This window comes from Betta splendens, chromosome 12 (assembly GCF_900634795.4).
Source record: "Betta splendens chromosome 12, fBetSpl5.4, whole genome shotgun sequence".
NCBI classification, from domain to species: domain Eukaryota; kingdom Metazoa; phylum Chordata; class Actinopteri; order Anabantiformes; family Osphronemidae; genus Betta; species Betta splendens.
The window spans coordinates 5,994,306-6,015,741 of NC_040892.2; the positions used below are offsets into that span (position 1 = coordinate 5,994,306).

Consider the following 21,436-nt stretch of genomic DNA (forward strand, 5'->3'; position numbering starts at 1 on the left):
ATTCCACACAATCACGTCCAGGAGGCGAGCGTTTGATCCGCTCATACAGATACAGATATCCAAATGCACCGTCAGCACTCGTCTCACGCCGCATTTAAACTTCTGCTTCTCATGGAGTCGCGCACGTGCGTGCTTGCGCACGCAGACCAAATCCTGACAGAATCATAAATAAAAAAGGCAAGAGGTCATTCATCACAGCATTTAAAATTCCATCTTCATGAGCAAAAACAAACCCCTTTCAAATTATAACTCATGCACTGCTGGGTGTCTATAAATCAAAGGACGCTGAGAGGAGAGGCGGAGGCCGAAAGCAGCACAACACACACTTGTTCATTAATCTCCAGCAGGATGGCAGCTTTGCAGAAATGCAGTCCCCGCACACTTCCCTTCGCCCGCGCCTCTACATTAATTTCCCCTGAAGAATAGCGAAAACATATGAAGGGTTATGTTTCATTTTAGCAGCGGAGTGATAATGGAGTGACATCGCATGGCTCCGCGTTGTCACTGAAAAATGGCAAAGTGAAATTGCAAAGAAAAATTACAAGCGGTTGAAATCTCTTTTAAAATATCCGTCCTTTTAGCGGCTTGAAAAAAAAAAAAAGAACTAAGAAATATCCCCTTCGCCCCGACGATGTCGTTTTTCATCCCGACACTTACTGTGGCGTGTCAGTTTACTGTCAACAGAGCGCGTGTTGCCCTCCTCAAACTCCGGTGTCAATTCTGCAGGTGTTCCTTCGGAGACGTTCGCAACGTGCAGCTCCTCAAACTATAAACCAGCACATTCTGCACCGCGTGTCAGCGTTAATTAACTTCAAACCTTTTTTTTGTTTTGTTTTGTTTTGTTTTGTTTTTCTGCAAGGCTGCAAAAATCAGACGAAGGGGAGCAATGAGCCAAGATTCTACAAGAAAGGTTCTACAATAATATTTCAGGAATCTGCATTGCTTATTTTTAAATATAGCATTTGATTTCAGTTTACTTGTTAGAACACAATTACTGTGTTTCCCTAATTTCTTTCCCTCTCCAATTTGCTTTCCAGTGTCGCTTCTTGTTCTCTCTCTCTCCCTCCAGATTACCGTCGCTCACTCTCTGTTCCCCTTCATGTTTGATCACATCCGTCTTTCTCTCTTCAGCACAACAGTCATATAAATTCACAGTGGCAGATGTAGCCATGAGGGAAAGGGAGTTTTCTGTTCATCTTCAGACCCTACAAATCCCTGCTGCTTTAGTCCTAAGTGACTTCACGGGAAGCAGAGAGGCTGGAAGCCCCATAATTCCGCCCGTTTCTATACTGTAGGTTTACTTCAGCCTGTGATTATTGTACTACTTTGCATTTCTTTTTCTCAACGATGCCCCAATTTCCCTTCTGAATGGCTTCTTTCTGCACCCTTTGCCGTTAACACCCCTGTAAATTTCCTGTCTTGTTCCTGTTGTCCTTGCTTTTTACCTCATTTCCTACTCTCGCGTTCCCCCATTTTCCTCTCAGCTGTGAATCCCGCTGCCTCCTCCCTTTCATGTTCCTCTTCCAGGCTCATTTGATGCGCTTTCACCTCTCCCCACTTCTTATCCCGGTTCTTTCGCAGATTGAATGCAGAATGTGACTACAAACACCAGGAGTGAATTATTCAGTGCTCCAGCTAACCTTTATGTCTGCATATATGAGCCTCCTCACTTTTAATCACAACGCTCATCTTTAACAGCAGCTTCTTTGGTTGGTTGCAAAGCAATAACCGAAAACAATGCAACAGTCTAGACTGAAGTAGAAGTAAAGAAAGTCTGAGTGATGAAGAGATAAACACTTTCTTTCAATCATGCTGCAAAACCTCATTCTAGTGGTTATCGTACTTTAAACTGCATAAAAGGTTACGTTTAGGTAATTTTGTTTTTCTCCACATCCAGACACATTATAGCGAAATATTGCCTTGGACAGAAGAGCAGCATAATTAACACTGATTCAATAACTTGTTTTTCCTCTTTTAGAAGAAGTAGCAGGTTTAGATCAAATCGCTGTATAGATAGTGAAGGTAGTTATAGTGAAGTTAGGAAGTAATTCTCTTCCCATGTGAAAGAGCCACTGGCAGGAAATGAGCCCAAGCAAGAAAACAGTGCAGTGTCGAGCTGTAGAGTCGTAGATGCAGGGAGGAAGCTGCATTCAAGGCTGGACTTCAGCTTCAGGTAAACACACAACATGAAATATCGCCATAAATCAAGTGTCAGTCATGTTTATACTTTCTCATGCAACTTAAATTATTTGCATAAGCTAATGCAAATGCCATAATAACTGTAAATGATGACGACATAATGACATTTAATATCACTTCCTATGGACAAAAGTCCCACAGCATCATTTATGTTAGTCACTGCTCACGTTGATCTATATTCTCAAAACTTGATCAATGTACAGTATGTATGTTTCATGTATTTGTATTGTATTGTATGTATTTCATGTTCTTTACATATTATTTTTAGTGGCTGCATTTAACATCTTTCAAAGGCAATCCTTAATACTTAGATCGTTAATGAGGCAGTTAAAGCTGAGGGTTTGTTGATATTGTGTGATTATTCTCATCATTTATGAACGGAGGCTGTGTCTGCATGTTCTTTGGGGGTGAAAGGGTAATAATCCTGCTAGACAGCCCTTAATGCTCACCTTCACCACGTGGGCTGAACGAGAGACACAGATTAACCTAACATGTGGGAGAATACTGGAATACGCACAGAAAACCTACACACTGTCTAGAAATAGCCACACAAATAATCCTGAGCACACGTTTCTAGTAACGGTTGGATTTGTGGAGGCAAAAAGTAGCTTCAAGTAATTACTTTCCAGCAGTTACTGTACAGTCACGGTCACAATATTAAACTCAGCCTCCACCCAGTACTGTACAAACCATTTTCTGCTCTGTGAAATATGTCACAAATGCTCTTTGTAAATAAATAAATAACAAAATCATGGCATATGTGACATAGCAGGTTAAATGTTTTTCTGTGACACAAAGGATGTGCTTGAGTGGAAGATGGTTATAAGGAGGCAAATGCAGCGAATGCACACTTCTCATTGATGTAAAGGCAATTCAATCAGTCAATCAAAGCATCACACCATCCACATCAAACCTAACAGCCCGGAGTTCTGACGCATTGATCCACTCTGCACTCTGGGTTCACCGGCTTCTGTGGAGCCGGAGGATGTGGCGAAATTGATTAGGATCCCTTGTGATCCTAATAAGCTCATTTATGCAGTGTAGCAGCATGACTCAGAGCCAACATACCCAGCACATGCTCTGTGGTTTAACCACCATCTGTGCACAGTGGTGGCCGTGGCTCACGGAGCCCCAGCAACCATCCATCTCCCGCTCCGAGGGAACGGGAGCCACGCGCCTCGCTCCCTTCAAGGCCCGTGGACCGGGCGCACGCGGCGTGTAGACGCACGGCAATCACAGCATCCCAGGACCACAAAGCTGCACGTGTCCCCGGCAGCATGTGAGTGAGCTGGCACCGCACCAACAGAAACACACCTATTAGCCCGCTGTCAGCGGATTTAAGCACATGCCTTCAAAGCGGGACTCTGACAGCCTCCGTTCCCCTCTTAGCGTCCTTCCTCTCAGCTCCTCTCCCTCACAGCAGGGAACCTGAGGCGGCAGGTGCTCTAGCATCTGCTCGCTGTACTCCCTCCTTCCAGCCAGAAGTTGTGAACGGCGTGAGGCGTTTCCTACTCTTCGCTTTGGACACACATACAGTGAGAAGCACCGCACCCGGCGCCTCCAATGCTTATCGCCCCCTCATCCCGACCGACGGGGGCCGATGGCCGCCTCGCCTCCTCGACGGCGCGGGTCCGTAGTTTCTGGGTGAATTTGAAACAATTTATTGGGAAGTAACTGAAAATCATTCCATTTCCACAGTCCGGGCGACGTAAATCACTGGAGAAATTACGTTGACCAAAAGCCCGTACCTAATCATAAAATCTGATTACACTGTGATTGAAAACTGAATGAAAATCTCCCACAGCTTAACTGAAACGCGCCAGGTCGACCTTTCCATTTCGCCCCCCTCACCATGAGGACTAATACATGTTTCTATCATCTGCGCCAATGCCATCCCTTCATTACTCCTCCTCTCGATCCCCTCCTTTTACCGGCTGCTATGCTCCATCATACACAAAGACGATGGAACGGAAGATAACCCAGCCTTGAGTCCCGGCCTTGTGAATTATACCGGAGAATTAGGCTTGATTTGCTAGTTTGCTGCTTCCGCCTCTACAGTACAGTAGCTCTCTCCCAGGCTTTTTCCAGCTTAAGCCTCTGCCCTACGCCCACCACTTCCCTCTCTCAGCCCGTCTCACAATAATTCTGTTGCAGGATATCCAAGCTGCGGGCTTAAATTGAAGGATGAGGTCTGCGTACGCACCGCTGGCTAAAGAAATAAACGACATCCCGGTTCTGCGTGGCAAGGTTTTTAAACATCGCAGCGCTCGCAGAGAAGGTCGCCGTGAAAAGGTCCTGTTTTTAAGTGTTCTGTGTTCCTTGATTACATTATATTATACAGCATATGATCTTAAAAGAGCCACGGTGGGTTGAGTGAAGGCCTAGTGGAACGGGTTTGCCGGTCGACACGCGCTGAGCAGCGTGCTATTATCAATTAAGCCACAATAGCTCCATCCTTCAAAGGCCCGGACAGCATCTTATCAGACGGCCTTTGGCGAACGCGCGGCCGCTCCGCAGGACACTTAGCAGGCAGCGCGCGGCGTGACCTTGAGCTCCATCTGAATTTATGGCCAGGGCTAATTGCAGGAGCGCTGAGGGCACGGTGGCTGAACCCCCGCTCTTATCAGGATTCCTGGAGAGCGACTGCCACAGTGAATCTGTCGGTGATGGCATCTGGGCTGCCGGTGCACAGAGAGGGTAGAGAAAGCAGGGCGAAGGCCATCGACAACATGACTGGGGGAATGTGAAACAATCCAGCGCAGCCACTGCATGAGGAAGGTGACAGTGGACACAATGGACTTCAAGGCCTAATACTTTAAGTGGAACATCCACCTATAGTTCACATAAGAAAATTTAAATATAACTGGCATAACTAATTGAATAACTAGCATCACGGTTATTAGTTCCTCTGCCGTGTACATTTAAATGGGCCAACATCGATTCCTTTAGTGTGACTAACAGAACTGGGACCACAGCATCATGTGTCATCCAGCTACAGCTGATAGAGAACATCACTGCTGATGGAATCTACAGGCGCCTTCAGTTAAACATTTCCGTGATATTAGTCTAATCGTACATGAATTTGTTTTGGCCTTCGCTATGAATGAACACACTCATCCTTGTTTTCAGCTCACTCGGATTGTTGACATTACTGTATATGTCAAAACATATTACTTATATATGTCCTTTTATAATAACTAATACCTCCATATTCAATTCTAACTGTAGCTCCACAGGGGAACGGTGGTACAAAGGTGTCCAAGCAGCGTGTTTGATATCCACACGGCCTTGTGGAAATACAAAAACAGGGGTCCACATTTGAATAATCTAGTATTTCCTTCTTCCCTCCACTGTAATCGAGCCGGATATGTTTCTCGGCATAATGACATCCCATGATGCTCACTGTTTGCATGGTAACCAAATATAATTGCCTGATGACCATGCACCGCTGCTTGCTCATTACTGTGGCAAATTAGTACTGCCGGAGAAAAAGAGACTGCGATGCCCCCGCACGCCACCCCCCCCACCACACACGCACGCACGCACACACGCACGCACGCACACACGCACGCACGCACACACACACACACACACACACACACACACACACACACACACACACACACACACACACACACACACACACACACACACACACACACATTACGGCTCTTTCATTTGGCCTTATAAGAGATAAATGATATTTCCACATTGAGGAAGCTGTGAGCACACGTGGCCTCCTCTGTGACATATCTGAGGAGTGAATGTGATTAGAAAGCCAACGCCAATATTTGCAGGGGTGTCGCAGGGGGCCGATACGGGCTTGCTACAGATGTTGATAACAAGGCAATAAGAGGGCCCGGACAATGAGGCCCTGGGGGTGACTTTGATTGAGAGAAAGGAAACGCTGAGAGGTGAAAGGGGCGGAGGATGGATTTGGGCTTTTGTAAAAGCCGGACATCGCGGTGCGGACAATGGCGCTCGTTTGTAAAGAGCCGCATGCAAGCGAGCTACGGCGCGTGGGATAATGGGGGTTTTTATGCCTTAGCGGGCGCCCACCTCCATCAGAGGCAGCTGGGGCCTCAGCCCTTGTTATATTCCCTGTCGTTTAGCTTGAAGTGAGGCCTTTATTTGGATCCACAGCTGTCGGCCAAGTGTTACCACAACAGCTTGTGAGCGCGGACCTGTCAGCGCGCGCCAGCAGCTAAAGGGGAGCGTAGTCTCTGTCCGTTCATGCCAGGCACCATCAAAAACTCACTTTTGCCCCCCCCCCCCAACACACACACCCACCTCTGTTCCTCATATAACACAAACGTCTGCTCATTTCACCACACCATAAATTTTATGCTTTACACTGCATAGTTGAATCCCAAGCCTACAGTTCAAACATAGGAGAACACGCCAGCGTCTCATTCCATTGGGTTTGAGAGGAGGAGAGCGCGAATAATGATCAACAGCAATATAAACAACAACTTCCAATGATTTGGATGCGGATTGCTTTGAAAATGGTAATAGATGACACAGGTCTGAATAACACTTCCATGCTCAATTCACATAGCACAGATGTTCCCAATTGGTGCTTGAGTCATTAATGGCTCCTAGCAAAACACATCTGCTATCATTAGCTTTGAGGAGAAGAAAAAAAAAAAAACAAGCAGTTCAAATGTACATTAATGGAAAATTTCCCCGAGACCTTAATCACTGTGCTTCAAGTGGCGATTAAAAAGAGCAGCGAGAATAGGAATGAATCAATAGTGAGATATGGAACCGATAAAGAGATAAGAGGGGAAGCTGAAGTTAGTTCGTTTAGATGGTTAGAGGTTAAAAAGGACGGAACGGAGCACGGCTTATTTGCCAACAGTAAACACTGCAAATGACTTTTCTGTGCAACTAAAATGAACCAGTAAATATTTTTTAAAATCCAAAATGATGGAGGAAATACCAGGATGTTGTTAGAGTGGATTTAAAAGATAATTGCTTTATGCAACAGTACAAAAAAAAAAAACAGCGCAGACATATTTCTAGGTTCATCTTTAATGTGTTTCATATTTTTTTTCTCAACATACTTTCACATTCTGTCACAGAGGAAAGTGAAATAGACCCTGGACGCCCCCCCTCCACATGCAGTTCCACATAGTGACGCAGAGGAATGCACGTACGCATCACGAGGAGGCAGCACATGGATGAACACAGTTACTCAATAATCCTGTCCCTTCGGTGGCAGACTTTCCTTTTGTTCCCCACACTCCTGGTCTCCATCGGTAACTGTTACCCAGGCAACGGAACAGACGGAGAGAAGGTGAGCAAATGGGCAGGAGAAAATGAAAAATAAAAAAAATATAATAAATCAAAACAAAACAAAAGACGGGCCGAGTCAGGCACTCGTGCCCGGGTTCCCTCTCTCCAAAGGTAAACTATAAATAATATCCGGCTTCATTCATTTGTACTAGAACTGGAAGTGTGAGGAGAACTAATTTGCTTTGGTCATGACACTTGCCCTGCGGAGTAACTGTTTGTGTATTCAAGCATGCACATGTTGAGCGGAGGAGGGACAGGCAGATTGTGTATGAGCTGCACATCAGTATGTCTGCGCACGTCGCAGTCTGGGAATGTTCTCTGAATGGATGTTGAAGGGATGGTTACTAAGAAAACCATTTAAACAGTGTCAGAATGCGGTTAATGGCGGCGCCGTCAAGATTTTTAAGTTTAAAGACCGGAGGGTGGAAGTGGGGGCGCGTGCAGAGCGATAACTTTTGTTTATGCAAAGTGAAGGATAAAGGCAAGTCAGCCTTTTTATGAAGTCATGTACACCACTCGAGCTGGAGCAATGAACTGTGGTATTAAAGCAACGCTATAGACTTTAACCGCTGAATTAAATCTAAATACAATTTTGAGAGAGAAAGTCCTCAGTTCAAATCCACTCAACACCTCGGGCAGTTTGGTTTCTATTTCAAGTATCTGCTCGGGTTCCTCCCACAGTCCAAAGATGAAACCGTTTAAACCGGTGCCCCCACACTGTGGCCCCAGACGAAGAACTAAAAGCGATAGAAAGCCCTTCACACCAGCAACTCTCCGCTTGGAGTTAGAATTCAGGCCTCGTCTTTCACCACTGATCAAACGGACGCTTCTGGCTCATATCGGCGTTCAGATGTTCGCCTATCTGTGGACGCTTCATGCAGCTACATGTGTATGTCACACACAGTGGAGCGCGTGGCGGACGTAGACGCTGTGCATCCAAAACACAGTCGGCTCCAGCTTCTCCCCGAAGCAAATGCCAACAAATCGCTTCGAGAACGCACAAACTCTGACAGAGAAACAGATTCATGTCGCGGGGTTCCATCTTTCATCCCGTACACTGTACTGTGCAGCGCCCACTCATTCCCACTCCCACTGAAGGGTGGAATCAAGCCAGTGTGACGGTGGCACGGTCCTCGACGCAGCACCTGACCATGTGTTCAGTGCCAGGGTGGAATCTGGGAACAGAGTCTGTAGCTTGGAACATGTGGCAGACATACTGTTCCCTCCCCTATGGAGACAGGCAAGACAGAGCCTCAGCCAAGTGGAGCCTGCGAGCATTACCTTGACCTGTGCACATATGTTGTACCAACTGCTATGGAGGAGTGGCCTGTAACGAGGTGCACGTCCTCCTTATAGACTCATTAAAGGAAATTAAACTTTTCACACCTGCCCCTAGTGTATTACTGGCCTCATAACCAGGTTCATACTGAGGTTAGAACACCTACTGCTTTAGAGTAGTAATAAGTGATTGGTAAAATTGGAATAAAACATGGTGCAGGTCACCTATTGATTTGATGCAGTTCACAGCTTTGTATCTAGAGGCAGATTTGCAGCGAGGCTGGGAAAAATGTGTTATCTGCGAAAACAGCTCTCCTACACGAGATTTAACAATTATCGCTATCAGTAAAAACTATTAGAGGCTGTTGTAGAAATTCCTTGGGTTAATCTGAGAGTTGCTCCAGTCTCAAAAGATTTGAAGACGATAATAATAATAATAAAAAAAATGCTATGTGGTGAATTATTTCTCATGAACACAGCGCTGTGGAGAGAAAACATTCCAGAGATGGTTCATCTGACGCACCGAGTGCCCCCCCACCCCCCACCCCAGGAGCACACATGTGACATCTCCTGATATCCAACATCTGCACCAACCTGCATTTCTCATAAAGGCAGCACATATTTGACCTACAGCGCTCCACCCTCTATTGTCATTAGTCTTTAAAGAGCATGCAAGGTAAAACTGGAAAGAGGACAAAGAGTCTTTCACAAAGCCCCCTATGACTTCCAAGTCAAACCAAGGGAAGGATGCCCGGAACAGGGACACCAAGGCACATTTAGAGCGTCCCTGTGGACGAGAGGGTGAAACCAATGTGAGTGGATGTTGCAGCGAGGTGAGCGCACCGGGCCGCTAAAAACAGCTTCCTCTTACCTCCTCGTTGAACTGTGAGCTGCCAGAGAAGGCTCCCACCTCTGCAAATCTATATCGGTACTAGAAGACAGAAATTGCCGCATTAGTGAGTCTGGATGAGCATCACGGGGAGGAGCCGATGGCTTTTAATGAACACCATCCAGAAGGGCCAAAGCCGAGGCAGAAGCTGAGCGTTAAAGCCACACGTGACCGGCGGCAGCGCTGCCATTAGGAGCTATTATAGACCGAAACAACTCGTCTCCAACAGGTCCTCCACATCAGCACCGGCAAACAGCTGGAGCGGTGGGCAGCACACACAGCACATCCAACATAAATATACAGTAATATTTATGTTTTGACACATCATGATTTATTTAAACATGATCTAAACAATCTGACGACTAAAGAGTGAGCTTCCAGACGACGAAGGATGACTTTGAGTCGAGTTCCTCGCAGGATGTGGCAACCACAGAGACCCTCACACCCAATAAATAGCCCCCCCCGGACAGAAAGAAGGGGAAACTGGGAGGGAGCTTTGAATATTGATGACGTCCCTTTGGCTTAGTCGGAAACGGGGAACAGAAGCGCGCACTTGTCTGTGCAGCTGCGAAGCGCCACACGCGCCAGGCTGTGACCTCACGCCGGTCCAACGCCAACACGCGCGGCCGACCCAGCCCCCGTACTGTCAGCAGTACCACGCCAGCGGCTGAGGAGGGCGAGCTCGGTCAGCGGGGGTCACACTCGTCTCGTCCCGGCGTCACATCGGCTAATAGACGCGTGTTAATCCGCTGTCGGCACCCACCGTTCCAGAGAAGAAAAACCCCGGCTGCTTGTGAAATATGTAATTGAATCAACACAGCTAAATTTGATTCAGAAAAATAATTACGTTCGCTAATTGTTTTCAGGCCAATGCGTCTAATACACAAACCTCCTTGTAAAGTCCTTGTAAATGAGCTTTTGTATTAATGTACTGAGTGGCTGGACTGGACCACACAGTGGATTACTCCACCTGAACACTGGAGGCTGCGAGTCACGTTCCACTGCAGCCTGAAGCGGAGGACGGGGCGTCACACAACTTTGACAACGCTGTACAGTAATTGATACTTAGTGGAAGTGCAGAGTATGTTCAAAGAGTACATTCGGTGAAAAGGGCTGCAGATAACAATAGTTAATTCCTTTTTGAGTGCTCTTCACTTGACATCAGAATTCCCCAGCGCTGATTACAATCCTAATGGCAAATGAACAAATAACAATAATGAACACTTTCATATTAAAATGAGCGGCATTGTTCTCGTGGCGTCTGATGAAGAAAAGCTCAGATCACCAGCATTTTGCTTCCTGATAGCACTAGTCAGTGTTCGACTACTCCAGTGTCAACAGTACTGACATGTACTGTGTACTGCTACCATCAATACAGTTATTGCATCCCACATTTACAGTACACAAAGACGGCACATAAAGATGGATCTGAACCAAAAGTAGTGTGTCAATAAAGCCCTGGGAAAAAATCCAAACAATAAATGAGGCATAATATGAACTTGTTACAATCTTGAACCTTGTTGAATCGTGTGTGAGTCATGCGGAGGTAATGTGAGGAGTTATTATAAGATGAGTCATGTGAGTCATTTTGAAAGGTACAGTACAGGTAGGTGATTTTCACTAGCTTTAATAATTTATAATAACATTTGCAATATACTTATATCTAGTTTAATCTTCACGGTGCATCAGCAACCATTTCTAAAGCCACAGAATCTAAAGGTGACTGGAACATCTGTAGCTTGCAGCAACTAAAGCACAACTCCGCTAGACTTTCATGTAATAACTGAAGGGGTCCTCACCCACAGTAGGATCAGGCCTGCCTGGACCGGGGCACGGTAAAAAATTAATTTCTGTAGCCCCTGACTTCACAGGAGCCACAATTGCCTCAAATGTCTGGATGACCCTCCGCACTGATGGTCATACATCACCAGTGACTGCTTAATTATGCGGAGGCCATTTCAAGCGTGTAGGGTGCGCCGTATCTCCGTGCATATCTATCAGGACGGAGATAAGAATAGTAGATGTGCCTTCACATTGTGTGAGTCCAGAATATTAAATGACCTATGAGGCATATGCTCAATTATACGAAACGAGCCAGGATGATTAGAAATATGAAATGTTTTCTCCTTATTTCAGCTTTGGGTTGTTCGTGGAGTGCTGCTGCTTCGCTAACAGATATGTTTAACACCATGTCCAGATAGTCAATAAAACATGTCTAATTTCCATTTTGTGTTGTGCTACCAATCTCTAGATCCCAGGGAATGGATGATTATAGTCTGTAATGTGGCACATGAAAGGCTCTGAACTGCCAGCCCTTATTGCATCTCATTTTAGTAAAATACTACCTGTCCTCCCAGTGAACTCAAACATACTATTTCTTTGAAAAATCCTCCACAGCGCTATTCACAATATGACTGATTGCTGTTTCCCCCTGAACCTCATATTCAAATTTCCACCGCATTATATCATCTGCAGCGCTGATGAGAATGAAATGTAATTATATTTCCACCTATAATTCTCTTCCCCCCCAAAAACTTTCTATATCATATCATGCATTGTGCATCGTGGATGGCTCCTGGTGTCGAGGTGGCGCTGAGTGGAGAAAATTGCCTTTTTTCCCCCCAATGATGTGTTGGAGCTGTGGGATGGGGGTTTGTTTGAGGGCTGCTCCAGCACATCTCATAGGTTTAATCAAACCACCAGGGTGAGTCCTTTCTAGAGGCAAACTGTCTCCTGTTAGATGGTAATAATTCCATGAATCACATTATTTTTTTATCATTTTACAGAGATGTCATAGTTCAAATCATCTGGTCAGATTTAATAATTCTTTCTTTATTGAAATATTTCTTTGTGTGTGTGTGTGTGTGTGTGTGTGTGTGTGTGTGTGTGTGTGTGTGTGTGTGTGTGTGTGTGTGTGTGTGTGTGTGTGTGTGTGTGTGACTGGAGAACTGAATAGACACTTCTTTTTCTTTGTAGAGGCATTTGAGCCTTGTTTTTTTTACCTAAATTGAAAATGTGTGTGTGTTTTAAACGTGGTTTCAGTTTTAGGGTGTTTACGGTAGAGGAAATTGTTGAGTTAAAGGTGCAGGGACATTGTGTAAAACATTTCGTCACCCTAATGCTCATAATCAAAGCCAGCTGCTTGTGTCTATGTGTCTTAGCACATAGAGTTAAACACTAATAAACCACATTAAACACTGGATCCCAGTGTTTAATGTGGTTTGTTTGTTTGGAGTACTACCCCTTCACTGATTTACAGTCACAGTCTGAATCCCTCCAGCGCATCTCTCATAGGTACAAAACAAACAGGCCGACAAGCAGATAGTGTGATGTAAAGCCAACCACAACAAATAAAATGCTGTGGTGGTTGAAGTGCTTTGTAGATAATGCAAATAGAGTGTGTTTAGATAAAATCCCAACAAGCAAACTGAAAAAAACAATACTAATCCTGGTACAGTTACCAAAGCAGATGTTTGTGTCACAACCAGAAACTGAATCACAATATAGACATTTGTTACTTAGTTTCATCCAAATTTGAATTATTTATTGTTAAACCATTTTGGCACTTACATAAACTGTCACTGAGCCAGACAGATGCTCTGATCTCAGACTTCACATGTTCTGGGTGTGTATATATACTGTACAGTGTGGGCGTTTGGTAGATGACTTCATAATAAATAATAAAGGAAAACTGTTAAGGCGCTAGGTAGCAAACGTAAGCTACGTGACAGTGAACTGTCATCTCTTGTCACTTGCCGCAGCACGTGCGCCTTCGTTCACAAGAACCCGTTTCGAGAAATGTTTGAGATTGGGATTTCACTGAGAATCACTTATCACAGACAAATCAACTGCTTCTGATTGCTACATCAGTCAGACGTCAGCTTGGCCCGTGTTAAAACTGACACCTGTCTCTGCCTGCTGCTGTCATATGACAGAGAGACAGCGGAGGGGAGGGACGGGCGAGAGGCAGAGAGAGCTGGGGAAACAATTGCTTGAGTGAGTGAGAAACTGACAGCTCAATGCCAGACGGATAGAGTGCTCACCCCTCCGTCTGGCCCAGAACTGACAGCATCAGACATAATGATGTTCACTCAAAGAGCCAGAAGACACCTTGGGGCCATGAGGCCGAACCAGCACACCTGCAGTGCGGTGCCGTTTGGACCGCCTCCATGCACCCCCCCTCCTCCGTATCCTATGCAGTCATGTTCCTCTTCACAGCCTATATGAACTTGATAGTTGGCTGTGAAAACATACTGGCTCACATGACAGGGTATTATATGCAGCAGGGCTTAAATAGCCGCTGCGCTTTGTGGGAGCTAAAGGCATGTTGTTTTTATCTCGAGGGGAAAGTAGGAAACGCTAGAACCAGGAAGACAGGTCAACACGGGTACAGAAATACATAAACTCCAGCACACAGACAAATACAGGCAGTGATCGACCAGTCGGCAGCAAAAGAAAAGCAACTAAACTCAGATTTTTAATATTTAGTACCTGATTATGCCACTATCCCTCGCATAGTTATGAGCGTTACGCAAACACCTTCACGCGAGGCGTCAAAGCGTTTGGCGGGTGACGGAGGACGAGCAGGAGGGACGGCTGCGAGCGGGAGGTGAGAGGACGGGAAAGAACGCGGAGGTGGGTAGAGCGAGACGAGGGGAGAGACGTAAACAGAGGAGGCAGCGGGATGTGCGAGGAGAGAGGAGGTGTGAAAGTGACTGGGAACCTGGAAAGGTTCAGGTTGACGTTAACAGAGAGCGGGAGGGGAGCTTTAACGCGTTCAACAGTGGAGGGATAGAGGAGCGAGCGCGTCTTTACAGCAGCCGCGGCTGGTGGTCAATTATTGTGCACACGGCCCCTTTGAACCCAGCAGCTGCAGGCGTCGCCTTCTCATTGTAATGTCTAGCTGCTGTAGCAGACCTCCTCCGGGTAGATTTACCGTAAAGGCTGGGCCACAGCCCAAATCTTAGGAAAGTGCAGCGTCCATCCAGGAGGAACTAATAACAGTGCTTTACTGTTTAAGCCGTGCTGCGGCCGAGCGTTCGCCAGACCGCCTTGACATTTGGAAGCATCGACCTTCACGTCCACAACAAAGTTCACGTCTGCAAAGTTAAGGGCTGCGCCTCAGCCTCCGATATGCTGTTTCCCCGTGTACAGTGCAGCCAGATTATGGCGTCTCGTGGCACTTCACCAGCAGCAGCGACAGTCGGGCAGCTACCGTTCTGCTGATGGTGGGCCCCATTTTCAAAATCACAACAAATGCCTGACGACAGCAGCATTTAAAATGGTAAGTCAGTTTATTTAACAGCATGCCTGGGATCAGTGGATTCACTTATTTGGCCTATAAATCTGTGCCAGTGGCTAATAGCAACCTGTCAGTGTTTACTATTGGCAGCGCTGACCTTTAGGTAAGAGAAAGGAGGAACGTGGAGCAGCTTTTACTTTCTAGCCATTAGCTGGTAGTAAGACATGTTTTACATTAGCTGTCTAAACAAACTGTCCACATCGCGGCCATCCTCTCATCTTTTAGTAATTCTTCATCGGATTAAATGCCAAGAACAAAATGCCTCCAGGCAGTAAATGCCTCCCAGTGAGAAGCTCAACAAGCACAATCCAGGGCGGCTGGAAACATAAGACCTAGTTGCTTTGTGGCAACAGAAGCCAGAAAGGATGGAGGTGCATTCACGGTTGACTGCACGGTTCACTCACCATCACTGAGATGTGCAGCAGGTGCATGTGTTCGTGGAGGGCGTGGGCCGGCTCGCGGGCCGTGGGCTGCGTCGTCTGGGCCAGCAGCTCCGACTCCGTCATGGACACGTGGAAGTAGAGCGTCCCGTTCTCCAGCCACTGCTGCTTCCAGTGAACCTGAGAGATGTCCTCCCCCGTCCCCGACATCTCTGCCGACAGAGAGAGAGAGAGAGAGACGGTGAGCGGCTTTGAAGACACCAAAACCGGCCCAGAAGAACAGGCCCAAGTTCACATTAGCATTCCAGGGATCGTTCCACGCTCCGCCTCAGCTCCTGAAGAGCCGGACAGGCGTCTTAGGCCGTCTTTGTGCAGCTGTGCTCTCGGCTCAGGAGGAATTAAAATGAGGCTGATGCATTGTTTGCTTTCTTTATTGAAATCTTCATGGTGACAACATTTTCACCCCACGGTATTATTCCTGGATTAGTCTGAATTGAAAAGGAATAAATAATAAGCAGCGCAAATGCTGCAGTCATCGCAGCACTACAACTCTAAACATAGTGAGTCACAGATGGACAAGACTCAATCCTGCTAATATGCAATTGTTTGCACTTGTACCTTTTGTGCGTCAGGAATGATGACACACACACACACACACACACACACACACACACACACACACACACACACACACACACACACACACACACACACACACAACATCGTCTTTACCCTGCATGGAGGGAATGCGGGTTACACGCACCGATGGGCCGACATAACACCTTGGCCGGGGAGGGGAGGACCTGCAAAGGACCAGCTCAGTGTTTAAACGGATGGGTGAAGGCAGCAGTGGGAAGACGTCCTACATTCACTCACACACTCCAGTCTATACGTGATATACATGTTGAGCACCATAGCGACGCTGGTACCTGTGTAAAATGAGCACTCGGGCGCCTTGGGGGCGGCTTTTTTAATTTTAGAGTGAATAAGCAAAGGTGTCGACAGGAGCCGGTGGGTCCATCAAGCTCAATTAAATGTGTCCAGAAAAAAAGTCCAGAGCAGTTGTAGAAATGCTGTCTCACCACTCAAAACCCCTTTCAGATGTGCATAAATCAGCCTACATTTTGTACCAATATAAAACCACAAGCTTGAGGCCAGCGCTGGCATTAAGTACCCGACATCAAAGGGAAGCTGGAAACCTATAAAAGCAACAGCGGGAGGAGGAGGGGGAGCGGAAAAGAAAAAAGGAAAAAAAAAAACAAAAAAAACCTCTCAATTGCAATTTACAGCGCAATGGGGAAAGGAGATGAAAAAGAGCAGGGGGATCACTGGTTTATCTCGATATGGATCATGGCACAAGAATGTAATGCTATCAAGTGGGAGTGGTTGTCGAGGAGAGGAGCAGCGAGAAGCCTCGGGGAGCCTCAGATTGGGAGGCTCGATACTGTATTTGTCATGCGGCCCGGTGACAGGGCCACAGACGTCCGCTGACACCTCCCATCAGCGGCAGGTAGCGAATGACAAATGGCTTTCGGTGCGGCTGGTTATTAACCCGCTGACTCCGGGTCAGGGGATATGGGCACCGGGGGAGATGTTTCGTGAGCTGTGCTCAATACTGCCACGGGCCTCCGGGCGCAGGTAGGGAACACGAGCAACACATATCCTCTGAGATGACACCGCTCCTGACACAGCACCTCGTCCCGCTGACGCGAGGCCAACGCGGATCGGCTATTAAATACGTGGCGTTGCTGCTAATATTTGATTGGCTGATTCATCATCAGACCCTAATTGTCCAACTAGTTCATCAGCGAGTCACTGCATCTCTCCACACGGCTGGAAACTGTCCTGCCCTCCCTCTTCTAATGGACCAGAGAGGAGCTCTATGCTTCTGCTGACTCCAGCTTATGATAAAATTCGACGGCATTACTGCTGGCTATTCAGCTCTTTATGTTGAATCTATTTGCCGAACGCGCGGCTCGACCTTTCGCCTCGCGATAGCTCGTCGTCTGCAGGCCCGCTGCCATTTAAACGTGGCTTATCGGGCGTTGGTTGCGTTCTGCGGGCGCCTTTAAATAACTCCGCTCATGCGCGGCGCTGACGGCTGATCCAAATGAAGGGTGATTTTCGCCGTTTCACGCGCAGGATGGATGGACAATAATAGAGTTTCGGGGGGCTGTTACGTGCGATTGTTATGTAGATGAGGACGCTGGCTATTTAAAGACAAAAGCATTGTGTGTGTGTGTGTGTGTGTGTCCTTGTCTTTTGTGCTACGAGGCTTGTCACCGGGCACCGAGCCAGATGTTGGTGGGGATATAGGTGTGCGGCCTCAAGGTCTGCTTGTAATTCATTAGGAGGAACATTATTAATGTGTATGTGGGCATGACTGTGAGCGCTACCCACTGCATGAGTCGACGGAAGGCGTCCAACCCAAGGACAATGCAGAGTAACGCTTTAACGGACGTGTTGTATAACCAGGAAACGCGTCTCCTCAGACCTCGCCGCTCCACGGGTAGCTGCTGTGCAGAGTGGGAGGGGCTGTAAAAGGGTCTGGCTCCAGTTTCCAGACTGGAACGCCTCCCTGCAGTAAATGGCCCAGCCTTCGCTCCTGACGTCAGATTTTTGGAGTGGGATCATTTGAGAAACGTCTTCGCTCGTCAAAGTGAAACCGCTGAATTGCTTCATGCGCGGTGATGAAGCTGGAGAAAGGTCAGTCGCTCAGCTGATAATGTGAATAATCAAAGCGAAATCGATCGGCAGAAAAGTGTGAAAACGAGCGTGAAACTTTTCACAGTCTTCATGAAGAGAGATATTGAACGATTTTCCCGGATCCTCGATCAGCCTTTGACCCGCGTGTTTAAGATTGAAGCAAAACAAAGTGATACTTCAGCATCAGAAGAGCTACTACAGGAGCTGGTGATGCACTCACCCTATGTCTTACTGTGGTTTCCTCCATTGTTGTCCTTTTATCTGACTCTCCTTCAAAATCGCTCCTCTTTTCATCACCACTTTTGAGGTTTGCCAAGAAGTGCTGAGTTCAACTTTGGGTTTAATGTAGTTTTCGTATTCTTTTTTAGGTTTAGCCTTGAGCGAGCGTGATTTCCACTTAGCCGGTCTCTCAGAGCCGGATATCTGATGAGACGAGGTTGCCCGTAACAACAAAGTGAGAACACAGAGGTCTGGGAGCTATCACACAGGGGAGACAGGCTTAATCTTGCTTACATTCATGCTACTGTATCTGCCAACAAGTGCAAAAGAAACAGCTTTACCCACAAGCACATACACTGACTTAGGATATAATTAAGAAAATGTTATTTAAAGTGAAGGAGCAATTAGAAGGCACCAAATTTTATATCTGCTAACAGGTACAGTAAGTCAAAAAAAAAAACTGTGATTTCTGAAATCAGCCACATCAACTGAATCTGATTCACACATGGTAATATTAATAATGAACAAGTCAAGACGCCCTCAGTTCCACACTACACTATACTATAGCGCGATCACCCTAATTGTTGGCTGTCGAGACCACTCTGCCTCCAACAATGAGACAGGCAGCAAACACAACCTGACATATGACCCGATGTGCAGTACATCCACATAAACACAGTCCTCTGGAGCCGCTCGTAACGCACTTCGCCAAAAGCTTGGTTTAAAGATGATAATAGCAGAGTGGAGCCAATGACTGGGCTGCTGGACGGCTCCGTGACAGTTTGTCAGAACCCTAACAAGTCCATGTCGCCAACATTTACCGTGATGAAAGCCGGCACCCTGCAGCCACTCAGTTGTCTGTCGTTACATACAGAATGTGCTGTAAAAGTCTTATTGCTCGGGCTGCTCGGAGTCTGGCAACAGGGGGATGCGGAATCAATAATAGATGAGTGAATAGGGATGAATTCATTGGGTTCAGATAGAGAGTAGGAGACAGACTGACGAGGCTTTATCGGCCGGACACACAGGCTTCATGCATATCAGCAAACCTTCAGGACACGCTGTCGACAGGAGACAGCAGCAAAGCAAGCAGGTTGAAAAACAACAACACCTTCATGATGAGCTACTAAATGCGCCTGATGTCATATCCGCCCATTCTCAAAATGCTAATCGCACCATTAGCATTTACAATAATCTGATGGGATCTATGGAATATTAAGGCCGCTGCAGATGGAGCTAGAAGATGCATGTGGGGTTCCCCTTTCCAATTTAACACCCGTGCACCTAAATGCCACCCTGGTGTCTCGTTACAAATGCTAATGGAGGAGCTGGCATTCACATAAACACCAGTGAAGAAGAACACGATGCATCAACACTTTTCTTCTTTTTCCTCCCCAGGAACTATAAGACGGTGTACGGATGAGAGAAGTGCTCGCGTGCGATCCGTCCTTCTCCGCAAGACTATTATTAACATCACTTTTAGATTTTAATCTGCTGAAGAGGAACAAAAACTGCAACACTGAGGAAGGAGCTGACGACCAGAAAGCGCCGCTGTCACCGCGCGTCCTTGCTCAATCAGCACCGAGGGATCCGATTGTGTCGACTCAACACCTGTTCCTCCAGACGACCTGCTTTTCACCTCGTGCACCCCTCTCCCCCCACGCCCCCCCCCCCCCCCCCCCCCTCTCCCCCCGCAGAGGCCACGTTGGAACAAATTACACGTGTAGGCTGCACTCGCGCCATCGCTGACGGCGTTGACAGCCGCTAAATTACAGTCATTTATGAATGAAGCTGCCTTAATGGACACAACCTCTAGAGCTAAAACTCGACAGACTGTGTAACTATGTCAAGTCAGCAGTGTGGCCGCATTCCACATCTGCATACAAACCCGTTTCCCTTAATCGTATCAGCGGAGCAGGCAGAATTTCACAGGATTCGCGGCGGCCGCGGGAACTTTGTCCCCGGAGCTCTTAGCAGCGTCTTCGGGAGCGTCTCCCGCTAACGGGCCGCCACTCAGGCCTTTATCGCCGACGTCCACGCCCACGCGAACTCCCACCGCGTTCAATCACGGCGTCAGCTGCTAGCGAGCGCGCTGGCCACCTCCCACTGAAAACCAATCATATTTTCAGAGACGCCACCGGTGGGTCTCCCAGCGTGACGGAGAAGGTGAGTTATGACTTGAGTTCACACAACCAAGCTGCAGCCGTAAGAGTCTCGGGAAGCCGCTGTTCGTGGAAGAAAGCAGCTATTTCACCCTTCTCCCCCCTAATAAACTTCCCAGAAGTTAAGTAGAAGTCATGGGTAAATAATGCATTGCTTCTTGGGAGTGTATCCCAACAAATACTGTATATACCTAAGAATTTAAACTACTAGGAACATTCTTAGACATCATTCTTAACAACACAGACAAGTGCAAAGTAAATGATGAATTATAGAACAATGTTTGTTTTATAGTGGGAGCAGCAAACCTCTGGGAACCTGTTATGACAGTGTAAATAGAATAAACAAGAGCTGCTGCCTTTGGTTCCACTGTGGCACGGTGGGACCTGGATCTTCTCTCATCAGCGGTGATTACATTCTGTCATGTGTTTCTGTGTATCTGCGTATCCGTTTCTGGTCAAGACTACTTAAATTTGGAACGATTTCGATCGGAGCGTGCGTGCGATTATTGTTTTCTCCGGTAAATTAGCGTCATTAACCTGATGGAAAACGGTTAAAGTGCGTTTTTATCTGTGGTTCTGTAAACGCTTTGTCCCTTGTGCACATCGGGATTAGCAGTGCTAGTAAAAAAAAAAAAGAGTCGTCCTACTCCTAATGTATTTAAAGTGGCACGTTAATGGGATAAACAGTCCCCTTATCTGCTGAGTGCATTGGCTTCTTCAAAAACACCACAATCCCATTAACCAGCCCTATTCTGGTTTCACATCTCTCCCACTTTAGTGGGATATAAAGCTCGTCTGTTGATGGGCGTTGTCTGCGCTGCCAACGTGGGCAGTTCAGGGGCAATAATACACACATTAAGATTTGCTAATCCTTTGTTTTGGCCTCTTTAGCCGAGACCTTGGTAAGATAAGAAGGGCGGGAAGCACGGGCGAAGCTCATTTAAACCACATTAACACAACTCGTGTCAGAAGCGTGTCAAGAAACGCTACAAGAGGAAAAAAT

General features: G+C 46.8%; 1 protein-coding gene across 12 annotated transcripts in view; it reads right to left on the reverse strand.

Moving 5' to 3' along the window:
- The window catches only part of LOC114867131 (myosin light chain 4-like), a 231,467-nt gene that overhangs the window by 112,685 nt on the left and 97,346 nt on the right, over positions 1–21,436 (reverse strand). For 11 of the 12 annotated variants that reach the window (XM_055513698.1, XM_055513697.1, XM_055513691.1 and 8 more), the window contains one exon: positions 15,371–15,558. In XM_055513698.1, coding sequence (XP_055369673.1) covers positions 15,371–15,558 — 188 coding nt within the window. Of the gene's footprint in view, positions 1–657; positions 789–15,370; positions 15,559–21,436 lie in introns of those variants that run through there. The other variant, XM_041073217.2, reaches the window with a different exon arrangement.